This window comes from Desmodus rotundus, chromosome 2 (genome assembly GCF_022682495.2).
Source record: "Desmodus rotundus isolate HL8 chromosome 2, HLdesRot8A.1, whole genome shotgun sequence".
Taxonomy (NCBI): domain Eukaryota; kingdom Metazoa; phylum Chordata; class Mammalia; order Chiroptera; family Phyllostomidae; genus Desmodus; species Desmodus rotundus.
In genome coordinates, this window is record NC_071388.1 from 51287054 (window position 1) to 51299661 (window position 12608).

The following is a 12608-nucleotide window of genomic DNA, read 5'->3' on the forward strand; positions in this document are numbered from 1 at the left end:
AAATACTGTACGTTTGACTTTAAAAAAATACTTAAGAAAAGTTGCTTAAATTGTCCACTTAAATTCCTTAAAATAGTACTTTATATATGATAGAGCAATTCTTGTTTTGTAAGAAGTGTAAGTCTAAAAGAATAAAATTTTTAATATTCTAATACTGAAAAAACATACTACAGGAGTATAAGAAAATTTCTAATTTAATTTGAAAATGGCACTTATTTTTAAAATATGCAATACACTGATATATTTGTATACTTTAGCAGAGAATAACATGATAAAAAAAGATTCTATCTCCCAATTTACAAATTTTAACTGTGGTAAATTTGAGCTCATGTTCATTATTCCTAATACATGTCAATAAAATCTAAGATACTATCAATTGTAAGACATACCCATTATTTTATGTACCATCAAGAAAGATAAAGGGTGACAAGACACTCGTCCTTTTAGAGATGTTAAAATGTGGGGAAATGTGTACCTTAGAATCGAAGAAATATGGTATATTTTCAGGATATGGTATATTTTCGTATCTTCGAAACATCAGCTTCAACATTTTTTTAATTCTTAAACTGAGAGACAACCTTACCCAAATAAAGTATGAATAAGTTGTCAACAACTATGTCTATAATATTGCAATAACTGTTAATATGTACAACTATATGGTGAAAGGGTGGACTGTATATACTACTGCACTTAGGAATTTGATAACAGATCTGACTTTAGTTGGATAAAAATTACCTGTAGGCATGCATCCCCTTTGTCAGTCCTGCACTATGCTTTTCATAAATTGACGTACAAGAAACACCTTCATCCAGTCCCCTAAATAAATCCAAAGTTTTTACTTTAAACAAAGTTTAAAATATCCAAATGTCTTAATGCCTCATTTTTCTATATTCCTGATTTTAAAGTGTGACTTCCTTACAAGTAGAAATCCTTAACAGAAATAATGAGTGAGAATTTTCAAATCTCAAATTCCTAAGATAAACAATAATGAAAGGTCTGAGTCTTAAACGTGGCAACTAAGTTATACAATGTATGTATCACATGATAAAATGGCTCTGAATACTGAAGTTTGTATACTAATATTATCCTTTAAGGCTGTGTGCCAAAATAGTTTCACTATTAGCTGTAGGAGCTAATAATTAAACTAATAAAATTAAAGGTAAAGTATAACTAGCTTGAGAATTCCAAACTAAGATGTAAAAACCTTTTACTTTTTTATTTATATAGTTTCCCCTCCTCAATTTTTTAAGCTTCACACTAAGAAATCCCATTCATTTATTTTCTTTCTACAAAAGCAACAACCCAAATCCTTCCCTGATCTAACACGGACTATAGAATTTATGAATCACAGGCAATGTCTAAAATCCGCAACAACTGTAACTTGGATTCAACTAACCTATCAACCTCCCCCCACAGCAAAATATCTTTCTTGAGCTGATTTTAACTGAGGTACTCCAGTTACCTCATAGAACTCCAAAGAGAATTTTATACATCATTTAACTCCAATCCTTTTCCACCTTTTTTCAGATAGGAAAATTAAGCTCCATAATTAACTGTTTCCATTTGGGTAAGCTTAAATTCTACAAGTTTCTATGGTCAACAAAGACTGCACAGCAATTTGTCTGACATTTGTCCCCACCATAGCTGATTTCCCCAAAGGCAGCAGGGATCAGCTTCAAGTCAATTTTTTAAAAACTAAAACGGCAGCTCATTGGCAGTGTTCTTTAAGGCAATGGTTCTTTACTAGGAATGGTGTTCAGAAGTAGGCACGTGGAAATGCCCTGGTCCATTCCAGAATATACTCACTATATTCATTAGTGTCAGGGGAAAAAAATTCAGGCATGAATATTTTAAATGTTCATGAATATTTTAAATGAATATTTTAAAGGTGATTTTCTTTGTTTTGCTAATATTAAGGATTCCCTGAGCACTCTCAAGCAATGATAGTTGACTGTTGTAAGAATCATTTTAACTTACAAAAGCAATAAAAATAGCCTCATAATTAATTTAGTACTTATATAACTTGAAGCCCCCACAAAAATAAATTTTAAGAGATTGCTCCAATTTGCCCTACCCAAGTTTTAACACATTTGACAATGTCCCATTTTATCCACATAGTAAATTTAAATTTTTCTTAATCTATCTCTTCATTCCTCCAGTACAAGTGGATGGAACTGTGAGCAAATTGGGAGGTTATAGTTCAGACAGTTATACTCAAAGTTCACTTCGAGATGAACCCTCGAGAAAAAAAAAAAAAAGAACTCACACTCAGTGGATTTTAGGATCATACTGCTTCTAACTTTTATATAAACTTTGCCAAGGTACTAGTTGTGAGATTTATTCTAAAATGGCTAATCAGTTTTCAAATAACACTGGGAGTTAATGAATAAGTGAATAAAAGTTATTCAATAAAAACCTCTTCAATTTTATGTAACACTAGAATGAATTCTTTTCTAAGACATTTTCAATATATTCATAATACAATCCAAACAAAAGAAAATCACTTACTTTAAGAAATCAAAATTGTGAAGGGTATCATTCCAGAAATATTTTACACTATGGTGAGTGAAATAACGAACCTGTAGAACACACATAAATGTTACATCAAAAGGCATTATCATCACGTCATCAATTAAGTTTACTAGTAAATCTGTCATATAACATATTAAAATTAGTTATTATATGTGGCATGTAATCTGTGTCTTCTACTATTACCTAATCTGTTATAATATACTGATAAATGGGTATCCTATATGCATGTAAGTTTAGCTCAAAAATAACTGCAAGCACAAAATTATACACTATCCATGACAGCATAAAATGTAACAATCCTGACTGTAAAAAACTGTAAGACTAAGATCACAATACCTGTTCTGATGGCGTCTGTGAATATTTGCTTATCTCACGTCTGTTCTCATCAGCCAGATTTTCAGTTAAAAGAACAGCATGGCCATTTGAAACCACATTAGCCATAGATTTTGGACTTGAAAATGGATGAGTTTTCAGAGAAAGCAAGCGAATTTTTGCACAAAACCACATTCTAAATTCATCCTTACAAGAGAAAAAGGTAGAGTCAATTATGCATATTCTATTACTGCCTGTATTTTTTTATTTCAATTCTTTACTTATTATTTACTCATCTCTAATTGAGAAAGCATCATTTCCTACTTACTAAATGTTAAACCATTTCATAGATGCATAAATTCAAACATGAAGTGCTTCCCATTGCTCACCGTTTAAATGATATACTGTACTAACACAATATCCCATAAAACTTCACCAGTAATTTCTTAATTTACCCATCAACATACTGAGACTAGATATTAAAGATTCACATAAAATACTTCTAGGCAAGAAATATTCAGTCATGAAAAGCAGGGACCCACAGTCAAGATTGAAATGCCCAGGCAAAGATATCATTTAGAATCAAAGGGCAGATAAAGAGCTTCCTGGACAAGAAAAAAACTGAAGGATTTCATCATCATCAAACCATTACTATACGAAATGTTAAAGGGACTTATTTAAGAAAAAGAAGATCAAAACCATGAACAATAAAATGGCAATAAATACATATCTATCAACAACTGAAGTAAAAAACAAACTAAGCAAACAAGAACTGAGACAGAATCACAGATACAGAGAATGTTTTGATGGTTTCCAAATGGAGGAAGGTGTGGGCAAATGGGTGAAAAGATGAGGGATTAAAAACTACAAGTAGGTAGTTACAGAATAGCCATGGGGATGTAAAGTACAGTATAAGAAATGGAGTTGCCAAAAAACTTGACCCATGGGCATGAACAATGTGTGGGGAATGCCAAGGGAATGGGGCATGCTGGGTGGAGGGGGCAAAGGAGGAAAAATTGGGACAATGTAATAGTATTATCAATATAATTTTAAAAAGAAAAAAAATGCTTCCAATTAGGATCACACACACACACACACACCCAGGATACAGCAGTATCACAAAGTAGAGGCAGATGATGTAGTGAATGAGAGATCTAAGATATAGTCCTAACTGTCCAGTGACCTTGACACACAAGCATCAAATCTCTCAGTGCATTAAGAGCTTAAAAAGAAGAGGTGGATTTGATCATCTTTAAGATTCCTTATACTCTAATTGCTCTGAAAATATTCACTTCAAACACAGATGCTTTAGAAATACCAGGATAAGTATTCCTCATTTCATCTTAGAATGTTGTTTTCTTCATATATTATTTTGAACAAAGTATACCCACAGCCTTGACTTTACTCCTCAATCAGCTACCAGTAAACCCATGGACTTACAGTAGTCCTCAGCAGCACCACTTCACAGTCTTTAATTGAAGATCTAACACAGGTCGCCTTCACCCGCCACTCGGGCATCCAATAGAGGAGGAGGAGGAGAAAGCCACCAGTGCAAACCACTCCTAGAGAAACTATTGCAAGCTTCCAGCGACAGAAATTATAGCCATATATCTCCTGCATGGACACAGTAATCATGAGCAATTATCAAATCATACGAGAGAAATTTCTAAAATTTGTATTTTCCAGATGGGTGCTACTACCTTGTCAGATAAACTGCAAGTACTTTCCCAGACCATAGTTTATCTTTTAATTTTGTTTCTGACAAGCTCATTCTCAAAGGTATACTTTTAAGTAGGTAAATCTGTTAATATTTATATATTATAGTTTTACGTTTGATATTATCCTTAGTTAACCTCTTTCTCACTGACATAGATATTTGTATTCAGTATACTTTCTTAGAACTTTTATAATTCCCTTTTTACATTTATCTTTTTAATTCTCCCAAAATTTATCTTGTTATAAAGTAGGGGTTTTTTTTAAATAAACTTTTAATTTTGGAATAATTTTCAATTTGCAGAAAAGTTACAAAAATATTAAGACTTCCTGTATACCCTTTTGTCCAATTTTCCCCCTAAAGTTAACATCTTGGTACATTTGTTAAAATCAAAGAGATTAACAATGTACATTATTATTATTAAGTAAACCTGGTCTTTATCGGGATTTTACCAGTTTTTTCACTTTTACCTATTTCAGAATATAATCCAGAATACAATGTTGCATTTAGATGAGATAGGTTTTAACTTTATTCTTCCTCCCAAATTATTAACTAATTTCCCAATACCACTGTGACTGACCAATCTGATTTCCTGACTCAAATTATTTCAATTGTTTCGGTTACACCATTACCTGATCCCCCCAACATAACAAGAGTTGCCAAATTTAGCAAATTAACACACTAGGAGCCTAGTTAAATTCAAATTTCAGATTAAAAAAACAAATAATTTTTTGTTGCCCTCTGCAATATCTGGGACATGCTTATACTAAAAATGTTTTTCTTGATTATCTGAAGTTCATATTTAACATTAAACTATAACATTAAGTCTTACACTATTTTATCTGACAACCCTATCTCCCCTCACATACACAAAGAGTTGTTTTTTCATTAAGCTGATTTTAAATGTCTTTATAAATCAAAATTAGAAATCTTGTATTTGGGATTATATTTAAGCATTAGCTAACACAACTTCTTAAATTACCAATGAAAAAACATACTTCTTTCCTCTAAATTTTAACAGTTTACAAGTGAAACAAGGAAGTACGCTAAAACAACAAATAGAAATGTTACATAATCCCAATTCAAAAACAGTCTGGATCATAAAATCACATTTATTTAGCTGTGGTTTTTGTTAAATGTACTTTTCTACTTGCCTATAATAATAAGTTGCAAAGATAAATGCTTTGCACTTTTTAAGTAAATTAATGCCTACCATTTCATCTTCTTGACCCTGGTTGATAGTCTTCCTTTCTTCTTTGTCCATATCTACAGTGATTTGAAAGGTCTTGTACTTCAGAACAGTTGAAGACAACTGAGAAATGAGAGAAACAAATGTTATGGAAGTATTTTAGTAGACTACATAACATCATATTTTTACATTTCCTGTTGTGATACATGTATCCAAGTAATCTCTAAAGTGCTAATTGGTTCTAATCACATTTTCAATGGTCTACCAGTTCTTGAAGCTGCATTACAAAACTATGACAAAACTTGACATATTACATTAATTAATGTAATAGCATTAACTGTGATTATTACGTTAATTAATTAATGTAAATGTTATACATTAATTAATGTAAATGTTATACATTAATTAATCATATACTAATTAATGTGATTAATTACATTAATTAATATAATAGCGATAGCCCTGCCACAAAACAATGTAAATTCTTGGAGAGCCCTGGCTGGTGTGGCTCAGTGGACTGAGTGCCGGGCCTGTGAACTGAAAGTTCGCCCGTTCGATTCCCAGTCAGGGCACATGCCTGGGTTGCAAGCCAGTCCCTGGTTGGGGGCATGTGAGAGGCAACTGATAGACGTTTCTTTTCTCTCTCCCACATCAATGTTTCTCTCCCACTCTTTCTCCCTCCCTTCCCTTCTCTCTGCAAATAAATAAAATAAAATAAAACCGACCTCCTTAAAAAAAAAAATTCTGGGAGAAACTATTTACTACAGAATCTTTCCTTTTCATTCCCCAAACTCAGAGAAGAAACCTAGCTGTGCCATAAAAGTGCTTCACACAACTCAATTTATTGCTTCAAGTAGAGTGAAGAAGTAAAGCATTAGCAGTGAAACCACCCCAAACCTCTCAGAGATTAAAAAATCATTCGAGAAATATTTACTGAACATCTATTAACATGAATAACATTCCCTGACCATGATTCAATCCCTAAGGCAGGTGAACCTCTATTGGAGGTCACTCGACTGACTCCCCCTTTCTGATTCCAAGTCCACTAAGCAATCTTACGACTGTTTCTGACTACCCATGACATTTTTCTAGGAGAAAATTCATTGAGCTTATTGACAAAGTCTTTTTTTACCTGTATAAAAAAATTAGATTAATTTCAAATATTAGACATTTGGCCACACATTAAAGAGATTTGCAAACTGTGAAACAGTGCATGTTTTCTCATGAAACTTTTTGGGGAGGGTTGGCAAATAGGTATTTTCAGAAAAATGTTACTTAATATGTAATAAATTACTGTTATGTTTTATTAAACTAATATTCTCAAAGATGGATCAGCTTTCACTAGCATGGTATCGGTATCAACAGACAGAATGAACACAAACAAAAGATCTTTAGAGTTCATAATAAACTTTCAAGGTTACTGGTCTGAGCCCAAAGAGTTTGAGAGCCACTGCTTTAGGCTGATCTCTGCCGAGCAGTGGTAGATAATATTATCTCCCTGATTACAGATGCCATACCTCTGACTCATCTAGCCAATGTATACCACAGGCCTAGGCACTCAAAAAATACTTGTTGAGTGAATGATCTTATGAAGAATTTGTGCTAAGATAGCAATAGCTGTTTAATATTTACATGATATGAATTAATAGCCAAGTAAAACCAACTACAGGATTTTAAACTAATCCCATATATAAGACTACTGAAATTTCCTAATTTATGTCATCAACAAAATGACCTATAAAAATATTAATGCCTCCCACAGCAGCACCCAATACTTGTTTACCTTCTGGAAGCCCTGAAGATGGGCTGAGTAGACCCAGGGCTTTTTACAGAAATAAAATGCACTATATATATATGAATGACTTAGTCTCATCTTGGAAAAGAAACTTGAGAGGCTATCTGGTCCAACTTCTCCAAAACAAGCCATATTATCATACAAAACCCTTTGGGAAATTTACTAACAATTTCTTTTCAGTCTAGGGTAAGAGTTACAGCCCTGAATCATTCTACCACCATGTTAAGAATGATCCATCAAATCAATATGACTTGAGAGGCAGTTACACTCAAGGGCCATACCTGCTGCTATAAACAAGCCCAACGTCTTCCCTAAAACATTAGTGGTTGTTAGCTGAATGTTTAAGGTACAGCCTAATCCTGTAAGATTTAAATGTGCACATGCCTACTTTCAAAGGGTATCACAAAGGCACTCTACCCTGATGCTGTTCCCACAAAAGAATACCAGTCTGGGGTTCTTAACCATTAGTCTGTATGGTTCACCCATAAGTTAGGGATGAAATCTCAGGATCATCATTCAGGATTTTTGATAATTAATTACATATAATTCTGATCTGCATTTTCCATCACCATCACCTAGAATATGTTTCGTGAGAAGAGAAACTATTCAAATTCTTATATATGGAGACATCAACTTCAACCAAGATGGAAAAACAGGGACCAGATTTGCTCTCCCACCTAAAATAACAGCAACAACAAAATGGACAAAATATATAAAACAATAGTTTTCAAGAAACTGGAAATCAGGCGATGAAGGAAACTGATACAGAGATGAGAAGTAAACTAGGTGAGCTTGACAATGATCTCAGTTTACAAACTGAAGAGTCTACAGGCTGCAAAAAGGGAGGGCAGGGAACCCAGGGGGAGAAAAAGCAGTCTCCCCGAGATGGAGAGATGAAGCTGGGAGTCTGGGGAGGCATCAAAATGATCAGGTTTGCCAAGCAGATTACCAGTGGAGAAATCTGGACAGAGAGTGGACACTGAAAACCTGCAAGATGATCCCCCCTCAAGTCTTCTGCTGAGTACTGATCAGTGCTTATGTACTAGAGGCTAGGTAGGGAAAGAACCACTCAAAAGGCTTAAGGGGAAAAAACCATCAGGACTCACACTGACCTGGGAAGAGTACCTGGGAAGATCTAGACTCACACCAACCACAGTGACTAAAAACTTCCTTAGTCACAAGGAATCAGAGTTTTCAGAAGGGTTTTGCTTCAGTAGTGGGATCAAATTAGCCCTCAACTACTCTGGTGGTCCTGCCTAACAACACTTTTAAAACTTGAAAGGATAAAGTTGTTTCTAAGTAACTCACCTGCTTCCCAGAATAAAATTCAAGATTTTTAGGAATACAAAATACCTAGTCCCAATAAGTCACAATGTCTGACATCCAAATAAAACCTAACAGGCACAAAAAAAAAAAGAGTAAGAAAATACATGCCATAATGAGAAAAATCAATCAGTAGAAAATTGACACAGATAATAGACTCAGTAGACAAGGGCATTAAGACAGCTGCTGTAACTGTAGTTTTTATGTGTAAAAACCAAGAGGAAAGACTGAACATGTTGAGCAGAGACATATGGGAAAAAATCAAATTGAATAAAATATAAAAAATCTCAGATGAAAAATACACTAGGTGAAATTAACAGATCTGACATGGCAAAAGAAAAATCAATGAACTTGAAGACACTGTAATAAAATATCCAAAAATGCCAAATGGAGAGGAAACAACTAGGAGACACATACGCCGCCGCCACCAGTAAGCTGTGAGACAACGTCAAGTGACCTAATATACATGCAACATGGGAGGAATCAAAATTTAAAAATATAACAATATAATGGCAAAAATTTTCCAAATTAGATGAAACAATTATAAGCCCACAGATCCAAGAAGTCCAACTAACACTAAGCAAAGACAACATTAAGAAGTTATACTAAGGCATGTCATCATCAAATTACTTAAAATAATGAAAAAAAGAACTTGAAAGGAGCCAGCAGAAAAAGATGTTACATACAGGGATAAGAATGACATCAGGTTTTTTGCTAAAAATAATGCAGGTGAAAAGACAGCAGAGCAGAAAGACATCTTTGAAGTACTGAGGAAAAAAAACTACACACACAATTCTATACCCAACAAAAATATCTTCCAAAATCAAATGAAATAAAACTGCAAAAAAAATTCACCAGCAGCAAACCTACAAATAAAAAAATGTTTTAAAGAAGTCTTAGGCAGGAAAAAAAAACAAACACCGTGATGGAAATATGGATTTCCATACAAAGTAATGAAGAACACCAAAAATGGTAACTGTGGGTAAATATACATAACAGCACAAATAACAAGGAGAAATGGATGTATACTTTAGTAAGGTTCTTATACAATACATGAAGTAGTATATGACTTAAAGGGAAACTGTAATAAATTAGAAGTATACTATAAAGTAACCACTAAAATAAGACTTAAGTCATAGCTAAAAAATCAACAAAGGATTTAAACTGAACCATAAAAAATACTATGATGTAAAAGGCAAAAAAATACTGTGATGTATAAGGCAGAAAAAAAAAATTAAAAACAAATAGTGCTCTGGCTGGTGTGGCTCAGTAGATTGAGCACTAGCCTGCAAACAAAAAGGCTGCTGGTTCGATTTCCAGTCAGTGCACATGCCTGGGTTGTGGGCCAGGTCCCCAGTTGGGAGCATGTGAGAGGCAACCGATTGATGCATCTCTTGCACATCAATGTTTCTCTCCCTATCTTTCTCCCTCCCTTCCCCTCTCTCCAAAAATAAATAAATAAAATCTTTTTTAAAAGTAGCAAGATGACTGACTGAGGCCTAACCATATCAATAACCACATTAAATGTAAAAGGTCTAAACATAATTATAAGGCAAAGATTGTGGTTGTGCTTTTGAAAAGCAAGACTACAGACAACTACATGCAACTTAAATATAAAAGCACAACAAGTAGGGTAAAGTAAAAAGAAGGAAGATATACCATGCAAAAGCTATTCAAAGGAAAACTGGAGTGATGTATTTAAAATCAGACAAAACAGATTACAAAGCAAAGAACATTACCAAGGATAAAGCCATTTAATGACACAGGTGTCAATTCATGAAGATAATAATCCTAAATACATACATTTAACAGACCTTCAAAATACACAAAGCAAAAACTGATAAAACTATCAACACAAGGAGATAGAGAAATTCACAATTACTGCTAGAGATTTCATTTTAATACCACTCTCTCAATTAGAGATTGAACAAGTAGATTAAAAAATACTAGTTAGTACATAAATGAACTAAGTAACATAATCAGGTAGTCCCAATTGGTATTTACAGAACACTCTATGCAACCACAGTAAAATATAATTTTTTTCAATATGTACACAGAACATTTACCAAGAAAGACCATATTCTGGGACATGTAAAGATTCAATTAATACAAAGTATGTTGTGAATACAATGGGAATTAAATTAGAAACCAATAATAGAAATATAAGTAGAAAAGCCTTTAATATTTGGAAACGAAATAACACACTTAAAAAATCTATAAGTAAAAAAAAAAAAAAACAATGGGGAAAATACAAAGTATTCCAAGATAAATAAAAATGAAATTTGTGGTCTGTGCCTAGAACAATATTTAGAAAATTATAGCACTACATTCCAGTATCTGAGAAGAAAGGTCTCAAATCATGACCTCAGCTTCTACCTCAAGAAAGTAGAAAATAGCGAAGTATATCAAAAGTAAGCACTAAAAGGAAACAATAAAATTCAGAGTAGAAATCAATGCAATAAGAAACAGAAAAATGGGAAAAAAAAATCAATGAAACCAAAAGCTGGTTTTTTGAAATCAATAAAATTGATCATTTCTAATTTCTAGTTAGATTCAAAGAGAAGGGGGTAGTGGAGAGACACAAATTATCAATATCAGGAATAAGACAAGAGACATCACTACAGATTCTGCAGATACGAGAAGAATAATTTGAAAAATGTAATAAACAACTTTACACCAATACACCAACTTTTTTTCAGGTTTGAACTTACTACCAAATTTTTTAAAAAATTAATTAAAAAAACTTGTCTTTATTGCCAGAGGATGACCATAAATTAACACTGCTAAAGCCAAGTTAAAAGCTGAATAATAGGTACATGAGAGTTCATTATACTAATCTAGTTTTCAGCCTAAGTAGAAATTATGCATAAAATTATGCATTTTTTAATCATAAAAAGCACCCATCAGAAGCTTTTAAATGGAAAAAAATCTTCATTCTTAACACATAAGACCATAAACCTTTAGAAATTTGCCTCTGTAAATCCAAAATCAACTGACTCAACCCATTATGTACCAAGCATTACTCATAAACTCATACTGCTGGGTTTTGAATTTAATTCTTTTTTACTCATTTTCTTTTTATCCACTGCCTAGGAATAGAGATGTGCTTCCTCACTTTTGTAAATCCCGATTTTTCACTATAGAATATATTAGTAGGTAAGTAATCATGCTTCTTATAATTTTAGAAGAATTACCCTTAAAATTCAATGTTTTCATTTAGTCCATGTACTTATAACTATTTAAAACCTTCTTCTCAAATATCTCTTGACATAACTATATTCTCATCTTCTACAGTTAAAAATTGACCAAAACAAAAAATACTCCAATTATTTTAAATGACTGATTATACATGATATGCTGTCTCTAAGCATCTATTTTCATACTTTAAAAATATAATTCTTAACCAAATTATTTCCTTATTCTTTTTACAAATGTTATTTCTCCAAAATTTAGCTTCCTTTTTAAGGTAAAAATTTAAACTATTACCAAATATTAGCAAAGTTGAAATATTAAAAATACCTTAAGTAAAAAGTTGCTCTAAAGCCCACCCATTTTTTTTCTCTTTAAACATATTATATCTCATAGGAAATTACCAAGAATTCTTCTTTCAGATGAACTTTTAGTAAAATCCAATGAACCAACAATTCAAGTTTACATTTAAAACCTATACAAATCATAAATGTATATCTAAATTTTAAAAACATACTGAAATAGAAATCCCATAACAATTCTGAGTCCATAAA

The 12608-nt window shown here is 32.7% G+C and overlaps 1 protein-coding gene across 9 annotated transcripts in view; it reads right to left on the reverse strand.

Moving 5' to 3' along the window:
- Window positions 1–12608, reverse strand: part of ATP13A3 (ATPase 13A3) — an 85470-nt gene that overhangs the window by 56334 nt on the left and 16528 nt on the right. For 7 of the 9 annotated variants that reach the window (XM_053918223.2, XM_053918230.2, XM_053918226.2 and 4 more), the window contains 5 exons: window positions 5772–5870; window positions 4285–4458; window positions 2869–3051; window positions 2509–2579; window positions 736–816 (listed from right to left, as the gene is read on the reverse strand). In XM_053918223.2, coding sequence (XP_053774198.1) covers window positions 736–816; window positions 2509–2579; window positions 2869–3051; window positions 4285–4458; window positions 5772–5822 — 560 coding nt within the window. In that variant the 5' untranslated portion in view covers window positions 5823–5870. The remainder of the gene's footprint in view (window positions 1–735; window positions 817–2508; window positions 2580–2868; window positions 3052–4284; window positions 4459–5771; window positions 5871–12608) is intronic. The other 2 variants (XM_053918229.2, XM_053918227.2) reach the window with 1 other exon arrangement.